Genomic DNA, 22,134 nt, shown 5'->3' with positions numbered 1-22,134 from the left:
TCTTAAGAACTCCCTAGGATGGAGCTTACTGGTAGAAAATTGCCTAATATGTAGACAGCCCAGGTTTTAAAAAAGTGGGGAAAACAGAGAAGAAGAAAAAACTCTCTATAAAGATATCTCTGAATTTCTGCTTAAAGAGCTGAAAATAAGCAACTGTCAGTGCCCAGCTATGGTGTGGTTTGAAAGAAAATGGGCCCCATAGGGAGTGGCACTATTAGGAGGTGTGGTCTTGTTGGAGTGGGTGTGGCCTTGTTGAAGGAATGTGTCATTGTGGGGGATAAGCTTTGGGGTTGCCTATGCTCAAGCTACACCCAGAGTCACAGTGGCTTCCTGCTGTCTGCAGATCAAGATGTAGAACTCTCGGCTCCTTCTCCAGCACCAAGTCTGCCTGCATGCTGTCATGCTTCTTGCCATGACAGAAATGGACTAAACCTTTGAAAGTGTAAGCCACCCCCAGTCAAGTGTTTCCTTTTATACGAGTTGCTGTGGTCATAGTGTCTCTTCACAGCGATAGAAACCCGAACTGAGACAGTGAGCCATCTATATCAAGCCTTCCCAAGATGCAGGGAACCCCGAGTGAGAGAGGACACAGAGAAAGTAAGAGCTAGATGGTGGGGAGGAGGTGCTGTGAAATCCTGTCATGGCCCGGCTCCTGTACACATGAATTCACAGCAGCTGTGGGCACCTGTACAAGACCTGGGTTAGATCAAGCCAGTTCAAACTTCACATATGGATTGAGGAGGGCCTTGTTGCCCCATCCTTAGCAGAAAAGATACTGGCAGTTGATGACTGCTGGAAGTGGAAGAGTCCCTTGGAAACGTGGCCACAGGAGCTTCCTCTGCCCCAGTAGATAACCTCATGCCGGTGATCATATGGGTATAACTTACTGACTCAGAGTGGTTTTTTTTTTTTTGTTTTTTGTTTTTTTTTTTTTAAAAAAAAGGTATAAAAAGACATAAAATTGGGAGGGAGATGTGATGGGGGCATGTCCTGGGAAAGTTGGAGAGATTAATTAAATTGTGAATATGATTGAGATACATTGTATAAATATATGAAATTTTCAAAGAATAAATATTTTAAAAACTTTTTGGGGCTGGAGAGATGGCTGCATATTAAGAACACTTGCTGTTCTTTTAGAAGCCCCGAGTTCAGTGCCCAGATTGTGTGGCTTACAGCTGCCTGTAATTCTAGCTCCTGAGGGTCTTACAGCCTCTTAGGGCCTCTGGGGATACCTGCATACACGGAGCATACAATCATACAGATGCATACACACACACATTTAAAAATAATCTCTAAAGTTCATTATAGTGATGAGTACCCATAGTCCCAGCACCTGGGAGGCTGAGGCAGGAGGATTGCTTGGATTCTTAAGGGATTGGGGATATAGCTATTAGAAGACTTGCGTAGTGTATATAAACCTCCTCTGTCTCTCATATATTCGTATCTGTTTAATTATCATAATCTGGTGAGAGTGACTGAGGTGTGAGCGAAATCAGGGCTGGACAAGGACTAAGAACACCTGATCCTATTGTTAGAAGGTCGGGGGAAAGTGGTAATGGAGTGCCTGTATATACGGAGTGCCTGTACATACGGAGTGCCTGTACATACGGAGTGCCTGTACATACAGAGTGCCTGTACATACGGAGTGCTTGTATATGCCATGGCACATATGTGGAGGTCAGAGGACAACTTTGCAGAAGTTGGTTGTCTCTTTCCACCACATGAGACCTAGAAATTGAACTCAGGCCACCAGGCTTGACAGCAAATGCTGTTACCAGATGAACCATCTGGTCAGTGTCCCCCTCCCCAGGCTTTTCTTCTTTAAGAAAAGGTCTCATTCTGTTTTCCATGCTGTCTGGCTTTCGATTTGTGATTTTCCAGCCCCAGACTTCCAAATCATTGGATTACTACAGATGTTCTGTGTCCTTTGCTCCTTCAGCATCTCTGGCCCTCCCAATTTCTTGACCCTGAGTTTCTACACAGCCCTACAAGGCCTCCAGAAGAAATAAAGAAAAAGGAGTAGAAACTGAGCTCAGTGATGAGTTCTAGAAACTGGTTCTGAAGTCATGGTCTTAACCACCAGAGAGTAAAAACAGGACCGCACACTGTGATAGTTTACAAACCATGGCCTTGAGAGCTAGGTGGCAAAGGTAGTAAGTCCATTGCATACTTGAGGTAAATGAATTTTGATAGCTCTCTGGGCCCAGTTAAACCATCCATCAAGTGTGAAGATGGAATAAAGTCATTGTGAGACATGCTAGATCTCAGAAACAATGGAACTTCCCAAGCAAGACCCCTTTCATGCTATCAAAGCTTAGGGATCAGCCAACTGGGTCCTCAGGTGCAATATAATTTCTACCTTTTTTGTGTCTTTACATTTAAATGGCCACAGTTTAAGTGTTTATTTAAAAACCTACGTAAAAATTTATACTTTTCCTCTGGACCTTTTATTCTCTGACTTTTTAAGGTGTTTGTTGACATCTATTCTGGACAAAGTGCCTATCCTGGTTTGAAAAGAATAAGTCTCCCGCAGGCTCGGGTGTTGGGTGTTTGGTTCCCAGCTGTTAGCACTGTTTCTGGAGGCTCTGGAAATGTTAGGAGATAGGGCCTAGGCAGATGAAATAAATCATTAAGGGCATGTCCTTAGGTTGATCTTGTTCTGCCCATTCCTTTCTCTTTGCTTCTTCTCTGACCTTAGATGAACAGCCTGTTTCTTTACCCTCTGCATGCTCCTGCTTCCATGATGTTCTTCCCAAGTTCCTGGGGCCACACGACCATGGAGTAATCCTCTGGGCCGAACAAAACCTTCCTTCCTGGTGTTGTTTCTGTTCAGTATTTTGTCACGGAGATGAAGAGTAACAAACAGAGCACTCTACTGGACCAGGAAATAAATTAAAGGAGAGAAGCCACGAAGCTGAGAACTCAGACAGAGTCAAGAAGTGGTGAAGCGGGAGGGAGATGTCAGGTATAGAGGAAAATCTGCTCGGATCTCAGCAGTAGACAAGTAGTTCATGTGTTTCATACTGAGAACCATGTATCTTGTAGAATTTCGGGGGTGTCTTAGCTCTAGATAGGAAATAAACCAGATGATGGACAAGCTGTGTTAACTCCTGGGAAAAACAAGATGTGTAAGAGAGGAAATGCAGTCATAGAAGTCAGAGAACATCCTGGCTAAGCTATGAATGTTATCTAAATCATAATAATATAACTGCCAAAGTGTGATCTAACCAAATGTTGACAGAGAACCAAATTAGAAGGTAGACGGAAAAACAAATAGGGAAGACAATGACATTTCCGCCTTCTGTAGTCTGAAGTTAAAAGCAAATAAAACCAAGAGCTAAAAGTATAAGCATATAATTTAAATAGTGGAGGGCATTAGTCATGGGAACATCTGAAATAGCCTGAAGGGGTTTGTCTCAAAGAGGCCAGCATCAGAGATGGGTCAGGAGATGTTTCATTTTGTTACAAGTTTTGTAGATTGGTTTGATTTTGAAATGATATACCTGCATTATTTTGAAATTTAAAAAAGCTTATCAACCAAGGAAGTAATGTGATTGCTACAACCCCTCACTGGATAAGAAGCACAATGCAGAAACCCCCACCCCTGGAGGAGGAAGTAGACCTCAGTGTCCCAAGTATATGCCAGCTCAGGTTATCGTTGGTGTTCTATTGTTGTTGTTGTTGTTATTGTTCTTGATTTTTAAGAAAGGGTTTCTCTGTGTAATAGCTCTGGCTGTTCTGGAACTTACTCTGTAGTCCAGGCTGGCCTTGAACTGAGAGACATTTATTTCAAGTCCTGTAGGTAGCTTTTGGGTGCATGAACCATGATTTCCGCTCTCGAGGAGTTTAGACTGGGAGGAGATAAAGTTGTTCATTCAGGCGATGTGTGATTAGTCATGATTAATGTCTAAAGAGAATTACAAGAGAACTTTTCTCAGGAGTCTGAGGTACTTGAAGTAGAGCCCTTGAGGTTGAGTGGGGATTGGGCTGAGAAGGGGAGTGGGATGATTGAATGAGCAGAGTCATAGAGGGGGCCCTGGTGTGAAAGGTCATGGTATAGTCGAGAGATGATGCCAGATCAAGAGCTTGGAGATGATAGTGAACAGAAGATCATAGGCCATTAGCTCAGAGTTCTGGCTGAGCCATGCCTGGGAGATTAGAGTGAACAGAAGATAGGCAATTAGCTCAGAGTTCTGGCTGAGCCATGCCTGGGAGTCTGCATAAATCTGTGAAGAAACTGGAGAACTGGGGGGATGACAGCAGAAACCCCAACCCTAAGGATAGTTCCATGCTGCTGACAGCCAGGTTAGTCAGAGACTGAGGAAACCTAGCTGGGGGCACTCTTGGCGTTCCCGGTCCTGGACTGTGTGGCAGTCAACAGACCTGCCCAGTAAGGCTTGTAGCGCTCTGTTCTCTCACATGGTGACAAACAAAAGTGCCCCCTTGCTTCAGACACCCCACATGGATAATTAAAAGACTATCTGATTGGCAAACAAATATATGAGAAAAGTATTCTATATCATTAGCCATTAGAGAAACACAAATCAAAACTACAATGAGAAGCCATCTCAACATAGCTACAATGGTTGTCAAAAAGCCCAAAATAACAAATACTGGCAAGACTGTGATAAAGGATAAATTCTCATACACTAATGGTGGGAATGTAAATTGCTATACATGTTATGGAAAATTTTATAGAAGTTCCTTTTTAAAAAATTAAAAATAGGAGCTGCAGAGATGACTTATGGGTTAAGAGTATTTGTTACTCTTCCAGAGAACAAGGATTCTTTCCTAGTACCAACATAGTGCCTCAAAACCATCTATAATTCCAATCCCAGCAGAATCCAGACACTGCACACTTGGTGCACAGGCATACATGAAGGCAAAACAGCCAAACATATAAAAAATTCTAAAAATAGATTTACTGCCTCATCCAGCTATCTAACTTTTATGTATCTATCCAAAGGAAATGAAGTCAACGTGCCAGAGATACCTGGATAGCCATGTTTCCATGGCTTTTTTTTTTTCATAATGACAGGATAAGAATCAGCATGGGTGCCCATTAATTGATGAATGGACAGTAAAAATATAATGTATATGCTCACACACATATTTGTATATACGTATATGAAGTAATTTTCAGCCATAAGGAAGAATAGAATTCTGTCATTAGCAGCAGAATAGATGGAATTAGAAAACATCATGTCAAGTGAAATACACTGGACACATAAAGGCAAGTGCCACTCAGTGTGTCTCATACAAGTCCCCCTGAATGGAGAATATTGAGGCCAGAAGTTAGGAAGCAGGGTATAGATAAAATAAGGCTAGGTTTGCTCAGCACACGTACACTGGTTGCCGTCAAATATACAATTAATAAAAGCAATCCAGAAAATTGGCTGTAACAATTAAATTGTATTTTATAATTGTAAAGGCCATTTGTGGCACTGGCAACAGCAGTTACCATTGAGTGTGGAGTGAAAATGGGGAAGAATAAGACGAATCCTCCATGGGTACCTTCTTGTGCTGAACAGTCGCTGTTTAATTTTTGAGGTTTAGGTTTATTAAATGTTTGCCATGTGTCAGGGATACCCCTCTTGTTCCAAGGAACAAACAAAGGAAGGGCAATGGGAATTCCGTGACTAGGCCCTGTGCAGGGCAGTTTGTTTAGAGGATAGTCATGGAGCATGGCTGGACTTGCGTGAGCTTGTGGGGATGATGCGCAGTGCAATTGCTGTGAGTCTGGGGGAAACATGAGCTTTGATTTAGGGGAGACAGGGATGCACATAGAGTGGGGTCTAATGGGAGCAACTGGAGCTGAAGTTTTTACAGGCCCATGTAGACAGCACAGGGCAGCTCGCTCAGGCCAGTGGCTGGCAGAACTGGCAGTCTGTGGCTAAGTCTGTGGGTGCTGAGGCTGACACAGGAAGAGTCTTTTGGAGAGATCCTGCCAACTGTGGTTGGCACATGCTGAGGTCTGCTGGAGGAGTCCAGAGCCCCAGAAAAGACAGAAGGCCCTCTGGAGGGGCGCCATAGAAGAGGAAGACTGCTGGCTTTGAGGTAAACGCCCCAGGGTTTTCAAAGGAGACAGCACTATGTCTAAAGACAACAGTAGAAAGGGGAGTCTGGACAGGCTGGATCAGCCTTAGACGAAAGGACAGCTGCTGACCCGTTCCACAAGAAACGCTTCTGTTTGGTATGTGCACCATGGTGGGTTTTGTGGATGAAAATTCAACTGCTGATTCTGAGGCAATCACTGTTGAACTGAGAACACGAACACTCTGGGCTGCTTCTCTGTTTATCAGACTAAGAAACCAGGTACACAAGAAAATAGTCACCCCAGAGAATTTGAGGGGCTTGGCAGGGGGGATGGGAAACCTGCTCTCCCATTGTTTTCTACTACTCCTGAGTTAGGTCAGCAGGCTGTGTGTCCCTGTCTTTGAGTTTTGACTCCATGGAATAGCTGTTCCCGGCATCCTTGAAAGACTGTCTGGTAATTCAGCAGAACAGTCCTTTCGCTGGTCCTATCTTTGATTACTGTAAAGTTCCAGGACAGGCTCCAAAGCTACAGAGAAACCCTGTCTCAAAAAAAAAAAAAAAAAAAAAAAAAAAAGAAAAGAAAAAGAAAAAGGATAGCTCATGTCTGTGTGTTTAGATATGCTACATATGAACATATGTATATGTATAAATACACACACATTCTATGGATTTTAAGGATATCTTTGACCACTACTGCCTCTTTAAAAACAAACAAATTAAAAATGGGGTTTTCAAGGCTCTTACTTTAGTCAGGGCCTATTTTAGAGGAAACTCTAAGTATTTTTAAATTGTCATTTTGAAAACTTGCTTTGAGGCTTACGTAGACACCTTAGAGTTTGCATATCATCATAATATGTTACACCATAGTGATATATACATATTTTATATATATATATGTGTGTTTGATATATAAATACATATCCTTTAAAGTAGTCATATCTATTTTTATATTATTTTATAATAATAACAAGAAGTAGAAATGTTAAACATTATCCTGCTCTAGATGCCTTATCCTACTTTTGATGCTTCAGAAACATTAGTAAAAAGTAAATACTTTTTTTTCTGACAAAAAATTTCAAACTATGTGTTATAACTTAAATATTTAACAAATAACTAATTTAAATTCGATCAAGAAATGAAGACTATTACGTACTTTGCCCATGTTTATAATTATCTGATCGCTAAGAAACTGCATGTTGTGTTTTAGACACAGCCTCCTGAGTTTTCACTTAAAATTGCCTCATTAAAATTGTTCTCCAAATTTTGCAATAATAATAATGCTAAGATTAAAGTATGTTATAGACAGTTATGTAAAATAAATATGGTTATAACTAAAAATAATATAAAGGCTACAAATTTTTTAATGTTAATTCAATACCCTGAGATAAAATTCATGCTTTTTTCTATAATAATCTTTTCTTAAGTATTGAATTGTTCTTAGTTTTTTCTTACTAAATGGACAATTTAAGAGTTGTGATTAAACATGTTTTATTTTTCCTTTTTGTAATTTTATTTGTTTTATTGAGCTCTACATTTTTCTCTGCTCCCCTCCCTGCCTCTCCCCTCACCTTCATCCCTCTCCCATGATCCCCGTGCTCCCAATTTACTCAGGAGATCTTGTCTTTTTCTACTTCCCATGTAGACTAGATCCATGTATGTCTCTCTTAGGGTCCTCACTGCTGTCTAGGTTCTCTGAGAACTGGTTTTCTTTGCTTTATGTTTAAAAACCACTTATGAGTGAGTACATATGATATTTGTCTTTCTGGGTCTTGGTTACCTCACTCAATATGATGTTTTCTAGCTCCGTCATTTACCTGAATATTTCGAGATGTTGTTATTTTTTTCCTGCTGTGTAGTACTCCACTGTGTAAATGGACCACATTTTCCTTATCCATTCTTCAGCCGAGGGACTTCTTGCTTGTTTCCAGGTCCTGCCTATGTCAAAAAAAAGTTGCTATGAACATAGTTGAGCACATATCCTTGTGGCACGGTTGAGCATCCTTTGGATATATACCCAAAAGTGGTATTACTGGGTCTTGAGCAAGGTTGTTTCCTAATTTTCTGAGAAATTGCCATACCAATATCCAAAGGGGCTGTACTAGCTTGCACTCGCACCAGCAATGCAGGAGTGTTCCCTTTACCCCGCAACCTCTCCAGCATAAATTGTCATCAGTGTTTTTGATCTTGGCCATTCTTACAGGTGTAAGATGGAATTTCAGAGTTGTTTTGATTTGCATTTCTCTAATGGCTAAGGATGTTGAGTATTTCCTTAAATGTCTTTCAGCCATTTTAGATTCTTCTGTTGAGAGTTCTCTGTTTAGGTCTGTACTCCATTTTTTAAATTGGATTATTTGTTCTTTTAATGACCAATTCCTTGAGTTCTTTGTATATTTTGGAGATCAGACCTCTGTCTGATGTGGAATTGGTGAAGATCTTTTCCCATTCTGTAGGCTGTTGTTTTGTCTTGTTGACCACGTCCTTTGTTTTACAGAAACTTTTCAGTTTCAGGAAGTCCCATTTATTAATGTTTCTCTCAGTGTCTGTGCTACTGGGGTTATAAATATGTTTTCTTATTGGATAAAATCTTTGCCTTTTAAATAGTCAGCCATTGCCTTAAGTATATAAAAAATTCTGTTTAGAGAATAATGTCTCCTTAGACTAATCCTATTAAATTATATAGCGGTGGTAAAGCTTGCTATTGGACAGAAAATTAAATCTGTTTATGAAGTCTGGTATGTTAGATGAACCAATAGCACATAGTATTGTAAAAGACTTTAGCTGTTAGCTAAAGCTTAAATTACTTACAGAGACTTCTTATGTTAAAAACCAGACAATTTTATCAACTAAAAGAAAAAAAAAGGACATCACCTTCCTGCCGGGTGGTGGTGGCGCACACCTTTAATCCCAGCACTCAGGAGGCAGAGGCAGACGGATCTCTGTGAGTTCGAGGCCAGCCTGGTCTACAAGAGCTAGTTCCAGGACAGGCTCCAAAGCCACAGAGAAACTCTGTCTCAAAAAACCAAAAAAAAAAAAAAAAGAAAAAAAGAAAAACTCCTTCCTACTTTACAGATGAAGACTGTACCAGATGCTTCCAGCTCACTCCTAGGAGGCTACAAACTCTTCCATGCCATCTGTAAGCACATTCGTGTAAACGCCAAAAATGCTGGATGTTCCTATTTTCATCCACTGACAGCCTAGTGCCCTGAGTAACTACATTTTTTACCCTTTGTTTCTCTCTCTCTCTCTCTCTCTCTCTCTCTCTCTCTCTCTCTCTCTCTCTCTCTCTCTCTCTCTCTCTCTCTGTGTGTGTGTGTGTGTGTGTGTGTGTGTGTGTGTGTGTCTGGCTTTTCGAGACAGGGTTTCACTGTGTAACAGCCCTGACTGTCCTGGAACTCCCTCTGTAGGTCAAGCTGGCCTCAAAGTCAGAGATCCGCCTGCCTCTGCCTCCTGAGTGCTGGGATTAAAGGCGTGTGCCACTACAGGCTGACAACCTTTTATATTTCTTAGATATTTTTGTAATCAGATTTTAAAAATTGTTCATGGCTGCGTGGTGGTGGTGGCGCACGCCTTTAATCCCAGCACTTGGGAGTCAGTGGCAGCAGATCTTTGTGAGTTCGAGGTCAGTCTGGTCCTCAGAGCAAGTTCCAGGACAGGTTCCAAAGCCACACAGAGAAACCCTGTCTCGGAAAACCAAAAATAAACAAACAAACAAATAAGTAAAATTGTTTATTACCTCTAATGTCCCACCTACTATTTCTAATTGATAGAATACTAGTCTTGGCTTTAATGATGCCACAAGTGAAGCTACTGTGTCCTTTCATCTAATCGCGCCTTTTGGTTGTGACGTTTGCTTATGTGAAACTGTTTGGAAACCTCAAGTGTTTCCATTGTCTATATAAGTCAGTATATCTGGGCAAAGCAAAAAAGAAAATCTAGGTTTTAAGTTAAACTTTAACTCCATTTACTCTGCTAGAGATAACTAAGGTTTCGATTAATTCTTCTTATCCAACTTCTACGGAAGACATCAACGCCTAATAACACTCACGATGTTTGTACCTTGAGAATTTGCTTTCAGTTAGTATCTAAATGTTCTATAATATAACCAGCCTTCCTTTAAAAATTAATTAAACAGCCGGGCGGTGGTGGCGCACGCCTTTAATCCCAGCACTCGGGAGGCAGAGGCAGGCGGATCTCTGTGAGTTCGAGACCAGCCTGGTCTACAAGAGCTAGTTCCAGGACAGGCTCCAAAGCTACAGAGAAACCCTGTCTCGAAAAACCAAAAAAAAAAAAAATTAATTAAACAATATTTGTATTTAATTAAAAGATCATACTACAGTAGCGACTTCTTCAAAAGTCCCATTTCTAGCCATTCAAATAAAAGTTTGATAGTTCATAGGCTACAAATATAGGGAGAACTATACAGTCAATCTCATTAAAGATATGTAAATTTTGGTTATTTTGGATGTTTGATTCATCTGTAAGCGTCACTCCATTAAGCCAAATTGTGCTCTTGATTACTTAATTTTAGGTTTAGCAATTGTCACATATAAATGTTATGTCAGATGCAGACGGCGTAAAAATAGTTCAGAATCATACCATAGCGGCTAGTAGTTTTGATGTGACCCAAGGGTTTCTTTCTTTTTCTTAATTTTTTGTTGTTTTTATTGGACTATGCATTTTTATCCGCTCCCTTCCCTTCCGCCCTCTCCCGCGACCCAGGTGTTTCTCTCTTCCTGGCCTTTACTCCTCCTCTCTCCTGGATTGCTGCCCTGTCCCTGCTCAGTGTCATTTGCATCAGATCCCAAAAATGAGCCTTCCTTGCGACGAGGGACCTTAACATTTAATAAATAACATGTAACCCCACATGCACAAAGTACATTGTCTAAGAAGCAGAAGTGTGAACAAATCTCCTGAAAGAAGCTGTGTCTGCAGAGACCGATTGGCTGATTAGAAAGTCAGGGCTGTGGAGAGACTGGAACGTTGCAGGTCCAAAGACTAGCTACCTCAGCTTGGGCTGGTTCTAGCCCTCCGGAACAGCCATTCCTTGCCCACCTCTGTGTCAGAACTAAATCTATGATTAATAGATTAAAGTCTTTGGGAACCCATTAATTTAGCAGAGTGCTACCTTCCGCAAACCAAAAGCTAAGGATGTTATCAGGCAGCATCTTGGACCAGGAGAAAAGTTATCCTCAGCTCGCTTTACCTGTCTCTCTGTTGTCTCTATGGGTTTGTTAGAAAAGCAAAGGAACTCAGAACCCACATTCAAAGGATCAACCCGTCAAATAATGCAGGGAAACTCACCAAGACGCTTGGAGACGGGTCTCTGGAGAAATCCCCAGGAATATTGCTGAGGGTCTGTAGACACAGCATCATTTGATTTAGCAGCCCGAGGAGTCCCCTAACTGTAAGGACTTCAGGGCGGGCCAAACTGAGATTGGGAGCTTTACGGCTGGAAGGAGTTTTAGTAAGACACTTTAGGGAGCACAGAAAGCTGCTCAAGGAAGCTCTAGGACAAGCAATGTCACCAAAAGATGAGTGCTCAGTAACTTTAGAATTTGCCCTTAGTTTCAAAGTTCACTCTAAAAAGACTTTTAATTTTTTACTTTGGCATCTCATTTAACTCATATGCATCTTTAATAGCTCTTTTTTAATAATGAATCACCAGTTTTATCCGTTCACATAGCAGAACACTAGTGTCCACTAATCTCAGAGCTAAGAATTTCATCACACAGCACCCAGTGCCTATACAATAGCCCCCTGCATCTCGCTGCACCTGCCTGTCTGGCGTACTCACCAATGGATTTTAAGGTTGCCTGAATTTATGACTTTCTTTGTCCTGTAAAACTATAAAAAAAAACTTCATGAAAACCACAGTAGACACCATAGTTTATGGAAAAATGTAGAGGTAATCCTTTGGAAGTGAGGAATGAGACAGAAATGCCAATAATTCTTATTTCCCAAGTTCGCACTGGTGGAGGTTCCCACCATTGTAATAAAGCAATAAAACAGCAAACAAACAAGAAAACATGAGGAAAATATGGAAAATTTGTGTAGGCAATGTTGACTGCACTATAATATCCAAGAGATGCTACATGCAGTCTACTAGACCTAACCACAGAGCCCACCAAGCTAAATCACTGGGAGAAGCGGAGGTGAAGTCATCTTTGATGTGGAAACTTCATCCATTAAATATGATCCTCCCACCATTTGGCCGGATCTTCCTACTCTATGCTTATAGCGTGTCTGCACATTTTATTCACCAAATAGCCTTTGCTGTAACTTATAGTTTACTTCTTGGTTGTGTGTGTGTGTGTGTGTGAGAGAGAGAGAGAGAGAGAGAGAGAGAGAGAGAGAGAGAGAAGGGGGCCTGTGTGTTTCACAGCAGAGGTCAGAGACCAACTTCCTAGTTCTCCCCTTCCACATGGCTTCTGGGGACAAAACCCTAGTCATCAGCAAGCACAGCCATCTGGCTAGCCCTTTCTGACAGTTAACTAAATGGCTGTTAATGGTTGGGTTCTTCTGTGTTTATCTCCAAGTGACTTAACTTGCTGAACTCTGTCATTAGATTTTATGCAATAGATTTTGAGCAATGATTTGAAGTTCATGTTGGAGAGGAAAAGAATAGTCAAGACAGTTTCTAAGCAGAACAAAGTGGGGGTACTTACCCATTGTATTAGCAATTAACATGTTGCATTGCTATTGAAATATACCAACAGACTAAAGAATGCACTAAAAAATCAGAAATATACTCATTAAATATGGAAAGTTGATAAGAAAAAAATGAAGGGATGCCTGAAAGATCAGTAGCAGAAAGGATGTAATATTTAACCAAAAGAATAAATTGTTTGGAGGCAAATAATCCAAACCATATAGAATATGCATAGATATCCTCCAGGTGGGCTGAAGACCTAAATGTGAAAAACAGAACCTTAACATTCTAGAAAATATGAGACCTCATTACCTCATGGCATAAAATGCAATTTTAAACAGATAAAAAAAATCAAGGAAATGATTGGCCACTGTGTGTTAACGTTTAAATCTTCTGTATGCCATTGGCTGAGAGCGATGTGTGTTACAACCAAATACCAGTTTTTGCACTGTTCAGAGGAACAAAAATTAAAAACGTGGGCTATGATGCTGACGCTTAACCTCCGGAGCTCACCACCGCTGGGAGTGAAAACTGGTGCACTCTTCATGCAGAGCAGTTGGCAGCACTTCCGCCAGGACTTGGCAGGCATCTTCTAGATGTAGGACCTGGCAGGCTGCTGTGTGTGCACAGGAGGTGCATTGAATTTGAATGTCCCGCAAAGGAAATATGCGGACATATTCAAACGTGGTAAATCTTGAAAGTGTGGTGTTGAATGAAATCTTTCTAAAGGGTTTATGTGACATCTTTTATGAAAAATTTGAAACCACTCATCTATAAAAACCAGAGGTCAGAGATCAGTCTCTAGAGTCGATTAGATTCGAGGGGAGAGCAGCGGGAGAGAAGCTGGAAACAAAAAGGATGCCTCTTCCCTCTGTCTTGGAGGGCAAAATATTAAGAACTGTTCCTGGGCTGACCAGATGGTTTGCCAGGTAAAGTTAAATATCCAGAACTTCTATATAAAGGTGGCGGAGAGAACAGACTACACAGGGTTGTCCTCTGACCTCTGCATGTAGGCTTTGGCGCGTGTACATACCCACACTCATGCACCTCATATGTTCAATAACAATACATTTTAAACATTAATTTTAAAAGAATTGTTCTTTCTGTGCATTGACCATATAAATTTTCTTCTATTTTATCTATGTGCTTGAAATGCTTTGTAAGTTTAAAGCTTTATTGTATTGCTTGTGTGTGTGTGTGTGTGTGTGTGTGTGTGTGTGCATGTCTGTGAGAGAGCATGCATGTGCCCATGGAGGCCAGGAAAGGGTGTCTGGTCCATTGGAGCTGGAGTTACAGGCGTTTGTGAGCACCTGATGAGGGAATGGGTCTCTGAACTCTGGTCCTTCTGATAGAGCAGTAAGCACTCCTAATCACCGAGCCAACTCTCCAGGCCCAGTTATTGAAAAATTAATTCTCCTGAGGGACATAAAACCTGATCAATTTTTATTTTAAAATGGGCAGTAATTCAAAAAAACCATTTAAGCGAATTGTTTTATTACCCATGCATGGAAGCTTAGTATGTATTAAAATAATGTGTATTTAGTGGGGGGGTGAAGTGTAGGGCAACAGGGTGGCCTGCAGAAGCCAGCGCTGTTAGCTCCTGCACAGTGGATTTAGAGAAGTCCCTTACTTTCTCTTGCCTTGTCTTCTCTGCATGTAAAATGCTGCTGATGTTGTGTATATCATAAACTGCTGCAAGAATATGATCATTTATACACATAAGTACTTCAGTAAGCAGGACTACCCTAAAAGGAGAGCATGACCAGGCTTTGTTTAAAAGGATTGCATGAGTGGACGCTGACTTTACTGATGAATGCCCTTGTGTGGTATAAAAATCTCTCGGATCGTCAGATCCTATCAAGTTGGAAATGATTCCGTCTCTAGTGACTTCGCAAATATCTGTCTCAGATAGTCCTGGTAAAGAAAAGTGATCAGATTCTCATTTACTTTTCAGAGCTAGCTATAAAATCCATAAAAAAACAAAATCCACACATAGTTCTTTTAAAACAGACACAATTCTGTCCAAAACCAAAAACTGTATCTATCATCAACTTCTGGCAAATATGCTATTCTCTCATAATGCTGTGCTTTTTGTATTAAATGGTGAATGTTTGCTTTCCCAGGTAGATGGAGATTTAAGTTGAAGTCCATTTAATCACATAAGAAGTCACTATCATTAAGGAGCTTTTTAGTTACTGTTCTATTGCTCTGAAGAGACACCATGACCAAAGCAATCTATCAAAAACATTATTTAATGGAAGACTTGCTAACTGTGTCAGAGGTGAGTCTGTGACCGTCATAGCAAGTAGCATAGTGACAGGCCGGCAGGCAGGGGCCAGGAGTTCAATAGCAGGCAGTGTAGTGACAGACAGACAGGCAGAAAGACAGACAGGCAAGCGGGCAAGCAGGCAGTGCCCTGGAGTAGAAAGGCCTTGGTTGTAGGCTTTGTCTAGAGTCTGGCCCTGGAGCTCTGCCACTGACTAGCTACATGTCTCTGAATCAACTGCTGCCGTCAACTGGGCTTCAGTTTCTTCCTTTATGAGCTAGAGCACCCAGGTCTTCCCCTACAGGACTGCAATGATCCTAGACCCTAGATAGGTGGCGCACTGCCCCTCATGTGCAGAATCATGAGTTGTTACAGATTGCTCCCTGTAGGTTGGTGGTTGGCTGGGGTGGGTAAGAAAAGATAAAGCAAGAGACTGAAAACTTTGACAGCTGCCTCTGCCAAAATCTCTTCATTTCACCTAAAATGATAGATACCTGGGAAAAACAAACGAGCCCCACCTCAAAAAAGGCTTCCCAGTGCTACAGTTACAGAGGTTTACCATCAGGCCTGACTTTATGGCTGATTTCTTATCGGATCGTGTTAGAGCATTGCTTTTGCCTCTGTGGAAGAGCTCTTGCCAAGAGGAGAGCAGTCACTGACTGCCTGCTCTCCTCTGCTCATATGTACTTGAGTGCTAAAAGCATAGCCCCCTGTCTTTGATTTTCTGTCTTGCAGACAGACACTTTCTGAACTCCCTGCGGAAGGAAGAGTTGTTTTTGAGCATGCCCCACTCAAAACACCTTCATGTTTCCTGTTCCCTGCATGGAAACATAAGTGACTGGTGGCCAGAAATCTTCTGAGCTCCTCCATTTGGGTCTTGCCTTCTCCATGGCCACGGTCTTACCCCCCACTTTCCCTGCCCTGCCCTGACAGATGGTGCTCCCTAAACAGCACACACTGCTTCCATCCGGATACCAAGTCCGTTTATAACTTCTGCTTAACATTTGCAGCTAATTTTCCCCTGCTGTCATCTTGAGTTGTCAATAGAAATGAAGTGATGCTGTCTGCTTGCTCTTACAAAGGAGCCTCTGTTGTAGGATGTTAATCTGGCTCTCCGAACTCATGTTCAAGTTTTCCGCTCACTTTTTAGAGAAGCAACAGAGGTAGAGAATGAGAGTCCTGTGAGGAGGAGGACAGAATAGCTGTGCTCTGGTCCCTTCATCCCCACAGCCTGATGAGAGCACTCTCTGGGGCTCTGGTGACAGCTCCAAGTCTGATGTCTTTTCTAACCATCATTTACTTCGCCTCTCTCCGCAAGTTTATTACCTTGTTCTCATGAGGCTCCTCTGCCTTTCCTGCCCACTCACTAAGCTTGGCGAGACTTTCCTGCTGTTTCCCCACTATCAGCATGCCATTTCACCATCTGGGAGTGCTTCGTGTTTTCTGGAAATATAGAGGTATAACTTGTGCTCTGGCGGAATGCTGTTTTTAAAACAGCAGCTCGGACTTGCTCCAGGTTTTCCTATGTACTCAAGTGTCCACGTAGAGCATCTTGGTATTCTCTCTCTAGTTCATTTCCACTGTTGCACTGGAGTCAGGAATCCCTAAGCCTCACAAACTGTCCTTTACTCTTAATGGCTAGATAATGGGGACTTCTGTTCAGAGATTGTAGATGGAGCGGCAGGGCTGCGTCCCGCCACCCGGCTAGCTTTACACCTGAAATAATTACACGGAAACTGTATTCCTTTAAACACTGCCTGGCCCATTAGTTTCAGCCTCTTATTGGCTAACTTCTCACATCTTGCTTTAACCCATATTTAGTAATCTATATAGCACCACGAGGTGGTCGCTTACCAGGAGAGATCTTAACCTGCATCTGTCTTGGAGAGGAGAAGCATGGTGACTGACTATGGCGACTGCCTGAAGCGTCTGCCTTCTCTCTCCCAGCATCCTGTTCTGTCTACTCCACCTACCTATGTTCTGACCTATTGGGCCAAGCAGTTTATTTATTAATTAACCAATGAAAGTACTCCATCAAGAGATAATTAACAGAATTATCCCTGGCCATAGGTTGTATCAATACCGATTCTGAATGTTTTAGTGTTTCCCAGTAGCGGTAGTGAAACTTGCTTCCCTATTCAGATTATCCTTGACTTTGGTTCCCAAAACTCGACTCTTCTAGAGTCTACAGCGTCTCTTCCCAGTATATTACCAACATGGTTCCCCGAAAGCATTCTAATGCAGAAATATGGATAGAAAAGGCCGGGATTTCCATGTGCAAAATACCTCTGAATAAGACTATGTTCTGGAGTCCACACTCCCTTAAACTCTTAATAGCACTGTGTATCTCCTCCCCCACAGAGCTCTGGGGGGTCAAATGTGTTCTTTTGTCCTGATTGTCTGATTTTACTTCTGCTAACCCTTCCCACTGTTTCCATAATGCATCCTAATGGATGTGTTTTACATATTTCTGTGTGTGTGTGTGTGTGTGTGTGTGTGTGTGTATGTGTGTTTGTGCCTAGGTGGCTAAACAAAACCATGGGATTATCTTTCCTGCAGGACCTCTTGAAACCTTGCCAATATCTGATGTAATAAGCATCAAGAGCAAAAATAGGTGATCATCTAAAACTCATTGGAGTGATCAGAGCACCTTCCTTCCCAGGACATCTGGGAGGATGGGTCGGGGCCTCTGTGATGAGGCACATTTATGATCACGTTGAATGCAGCAATTTTGTGGTCCTGGGGCAATCCACTTGGCGATGGATGCTGCTTTTGTTTCATTTGTTTTCCTGGTGGTTTTGATGGTCCCTCACGTTTGGCTTCTTCTGTCTCAAGCCTTGTGCTCTTTAAAGTGTTTGGAGATTTCCATATTCAGACCTTCTTGAGTTCTCAGAGTAGAAATTTGTAAGTCCTGTTTATTTGCAGATAGTAATTCCCCTTCTAGAGAGATAACCAGAAACCTTAGGGAAACCACCCAGTGGCTTGGTATCATGGTGAATAAGTGGAAATTTTTCCTACTGCCCACCTGAATTAGCTTCCTCCAACCATAATAATTCACCATAAACAGAGAACCTTGAAATGCTGTGAGTTTGTCTTCATGGTCCTAGAACTCAGAAGTCTGAAGCAGGTCCGCATGAATTTGGGAGGGTGTAAGGAAGAAAGCTTCATCTTGCATTTCTAGCTTCCACAGGCCACCCAGAGTCCTTGGCTCATGTCTGCATCCTCCGTCTGCAGAGCTGGCAGTCACGTCAACCCAGGCTCTGCTTCTACTCTCACGCCACTTTCTCTTCTGCTTCCAGTCCCCTTGTTTTGTCCCCTTGCAGCAACACAGCATTCCATGAGCCTGTGGGTGGACGGAACAACATAATCTCTCTTCAAAACCTTTAACCACATGGGTTTTGTTGTGTAAGATAGCGTTGGTTCCAGGTACTGGTAAATGGACATTGTGTTGCGAGTGGGCGTTTTCTTCCCCAGTCACTTCCTTCTTCTCTTGGAATTGATGGACCACTATAATATATTTATTAAGCCTCACAGAAAATAATCTTTTTCATTTTGCATAATACCCAGTGTTTTCAAATTTCTTTAAGGGACTTTTTTTCCTTCACAAGACACATTATTTTGTCTTAAAAAAAAGATTTATCCTATTTTCAAGTGTGTGTGTTTGTCTGTCTGTCTGTCTGTCTGTCTGTCTGTCTGTCTGTCTGTGTATGGATGAGTACAGGTGCCCACAGGGGCCAGAAGAGGCCATCCTCTGGGGACAGAGTTACAGGTAGTTGCCAGCTGCCTGGTGTAGGTCTCGGAAACTGAACTCACGTCCTCTGCAAGAGCAGTCATACTACGCTGTTAACTGCTGAGCTATCTCTCAGCCAGATTTCTTGTTTTATTTTGAAGCCTCTCAATAGCCCAGGTTAACCTCAAACTTGTGCTCCTCCTCCTTCATGTGAGCATGAATTGCTTACCCAGCTCAGACAAAGAGAGCATTGAGGAAACGGACTTCCAGACACGAATCCCCTTTCGGATTTCTAGCATCCTTTCTGCACAGACTTTATACAAATTCATTTGTCCGGGAACATGCATGAGGCTAGGGCATGGTGATCCTCCTTCTTCCTATTGCTCAATTATGGTGTTTCCTCCTAGGGAGAAACTGAAAGAAGTTTGTAGCTCTGGGTGGAGAACCTTCCCAGACAAAGAGCCAATCTGAAACTCACATTGATGATGCATCTTTTAATCAAAGTACCTTAGTGTGCTATTCCACATATCATTTAGAGATGTGTGTCTCATAAAGCTTTATTTTTTTAAAGATTAATAAATATTCAGCCCAGATTAGTGTTGGTATGAGCACTGTGCCCCAACAGTAGAAAATTTTCAGTTTGTGGAGGTTTATCATAACCAGACTTCCTTAAATTTCAATTTATTTACACGCTTTGGTTGCAGATCATAATGATGTATTAATCAGATGTTTTCAAGCATTAAGAGCATACATGAAATTAAAGTTCTGTGAGCGAGCCAAGTATGGTGGTCCATTCTTGCAATCCCAGCACCAAAGAGGTAAAAGTGAGAGTATCATAAGATCGAAGCCAGCTTGGGCCACATAGGCCAGTGGTGGACTTCGTGGAGTATTTCAACAACTTCAAGATAGACTTATGCAGACCTAGTGTTGTGGGATTTAAAAAACACATATGTTCTCCTTTATTCACAAAGCGGAAAAGAGCAAAATAAGCTGTCTGTGGTTTCCCTGCGTTTCCTTCAGTGTGCTATTCACACAAGGTGTTCCTGATTTGTCATTTGTTGGTATTTGCATTTCCCACATAGTTTCATTCTGTGCCCTTGAGGATTAGTGACTTGGGCACAGAGACACACACTGTAACCCCAACACTTAGGAGGCAGAGGCAGGAGGATCTTGAGTTCAAATCTAGCTTATGCTACATAAGAAGTTCCAGACCAGCCTGGGCTACAGAGTGAATTCCAGACCAGCCTGGGCTACAGAGTGAATTTCAGACCAGCCTGGGCTACAGAGTGAATTTCAGACCAGCCTGGGCTACAGAGTGAATTTCAGACCAGCCTGGGCTACAGAGTGAAATCCTGTGTCTTTGTGACTTTCTTTTTTGTCTTTTTTTTTTCTGGAGCTGTGGACCATGCCCAGGGCCTTGTGCTTACTAAGGAACTTCCCTCCCTGTGAGACCCCACCTCAAAATAAAAATAAACACCTAAATTAAGTAACTAACAAGCAAGTAAACATTGGTTGGGCATTATTTCTTAACAGACTTCTTTTGACTTCCTCCCACATTTCTGACTCTGTCGTGTAAGTTGTACATACAGGCAATGACAACCCCAGCACAACAGCTGCCTGGCATCTGGAGCATGCCACAATTTCCAAGACCTTGAAAATGAAAATAACATATCTTAGATTCAATAAAACATGGATCCTGAGACTCAGACAAAAACAAAAATCAAACAAAGATTTCCATGATCAGCTTGTCCATATTGCCCCTGGAAGTTGACTACATTCTGAGCACATGCACTAATTCTGTCTTATGTAAGTTGCAAAAATGAATAGTCTCCAGTGGCTGTAGAGAAACCTGTGGTAAGTAGCTGAGTCAGAGAGGCCTCATGCATTGGGTAGGTCTAAACTGGTAAAACCTAGTCTGGAAGAAGGGAAGACGATTCTAGACCAGATGGAAGAGCATCCTGAGTGACGTTCAGAAACTTCTCAGAAGGAACCAGCCCATGTGGAGAGGGCAGGTCAGCTGGTGGTTCGGCATTTTTTATGTCTTTTTCCCCGTAAAGTGTCTTTGTGCTGCCAGGAACAGTGATGAGGGTTGATGAGACTGATTTGGTTGTTAGAAGGGTTAGTGCCACCAAGCCTAATAAACTGAGTTCAACCTTGGGACTCCGCAAAACCGCCCCGTGACCATAACACGTGTGCCCACACATTGTGTATATGCATACACACACACAACACAAATAAATGCAATGTAAAATGAGTAAAAATATTGGTGGGCAGGGCACGGTGACACATGCCTATAATCTAAGCTCTTGGGAGATCTGGGGTGGGGTTCAGTTAAGCGCTTATGGATATAGACATTAACTTGTGTTCAAAGGATGTAAGACCAACTTAATGTGTTTTAATTGCAAAAAAAAATGTAACAGTTCTCATAGTCCTACATGTGCTTATTTCTTTACCGTAGGTCCTCATGTGTTCAGCTCAAAAAGTCTTGCCCTTCAAGCCCAGAAGAAGATCCTGAGCAAAATAGCCAGCAAAACTGTAGCCAACATGCTGATTGACGATACCAGCAGCGAGATCTTTGACGAGCTGTACAAAGTCACTGAGGAGCACACCCATAGCAAGAAGGAAGCCCACAAGATCATGAAAGACTCAATCAAGGTGGCCATCAAAATCGGTATCCTCTACCGGAACAAACAGTTCAGTCAGGAGGAAGTTGTAATTGTGGAGAAACTCCGGAAGAAGCTGAACCAGACTGCCATGACCATGGTCAGTTTCTATGAAGTAGAATACACCCTTGATACAAACGTGCTCTCTAAGCTGCTGCATGAATGCAAGGACCTGGTCCATGAACTGGTGCAGCGACATTTGACACCCAGAACCCATGGACGCATAAACCATGTCTTCAACCACTTTGCTGACGTGGAGTTCCTTTCCACCCTCTATGGTCCACGTGGAAACTGCAGGCCCAATCTCAAGAGGATTTGTGAAGGAATCAATAAATTGTTAGATGAGAAGATCCTCTGAACGGCTTCTCGTCTCCTGGACTTTGCTGCTTTTGAAGTTAGAACATCCCACCTGGTCCCATAAGAATCAAGCAGCAACCCTCATTCAAGACATTCTGGTTCCGTCCTCTTCATCCTTCTGATGCTGATCCTATCCCAGATGTAGTGTGTTGACTCTCTGAGCACCGGCATGAGGTCGCAAGTCTGAAAGAACTATGTTTGCAAGCCCAAAGAACAGTCAGCGGTTCTAAGCAGGGAGCCTGCTTTGCTCGCCACCGTGAACTCAGTTCATCTTACAGTGAAAGGCATCCTGGATTAGGACACAGAAGACATGGGTTTGGGTATCCATCCTGCCACTATGGACTCTGTCTTCTGTGTTCTGGAGACACGATGCTTCCTGACTACCTCACAGGGCTGTTGTGAGGACCAAACGGGACAATTCACATTCTTGATT

The 22,134-nt window shown here is 42.2% G+C and overlaps 1 protein-coding gene across 1 annotated transcript in view; it reads left to right on the top strand.

Annotated features, from left to right (window-relative positions):
• The window catches only part of Tnfaip8l3 (TNF alpha induced protein 8 like 3), a 32,328-nt gene extending 10,626 nt beyond the window's left edge, over positions 1-21,702 (top strand). Inside the window, exon 2 of the mRNA XM_038324528.1 lies at positions 21,140-21,702. Within this exon, the coding sequence (XP_038180456.1) occupies positions 21,140-21,702 (563 nt within the window). The remainder of the gene's footprint in view (positions 1-21,139) is intronic.
• The last annotated feature ends 432 nt before the right edge of the window (positions 21,703-22,134 follow it).

The sequence above is a fragment of the Arvicola amphibius genome, chromosome 3, assembly GCF_903992535.2.
Source record: "Arvicola amphibius chromosome 3, mArvAmp1.2, whole genome shotgun sequence".
NCBI lineage: Eukaryota > Metazoa > Chordata > Mammalia > Rodentia > Cricetidae > Arvicola > Arvicola amphibius.
The sequence above is the reverse complement of the archived record's forward strand: the minus strand, read 5'-3'. Positions and strand labels throughout refer to the sequence as shown.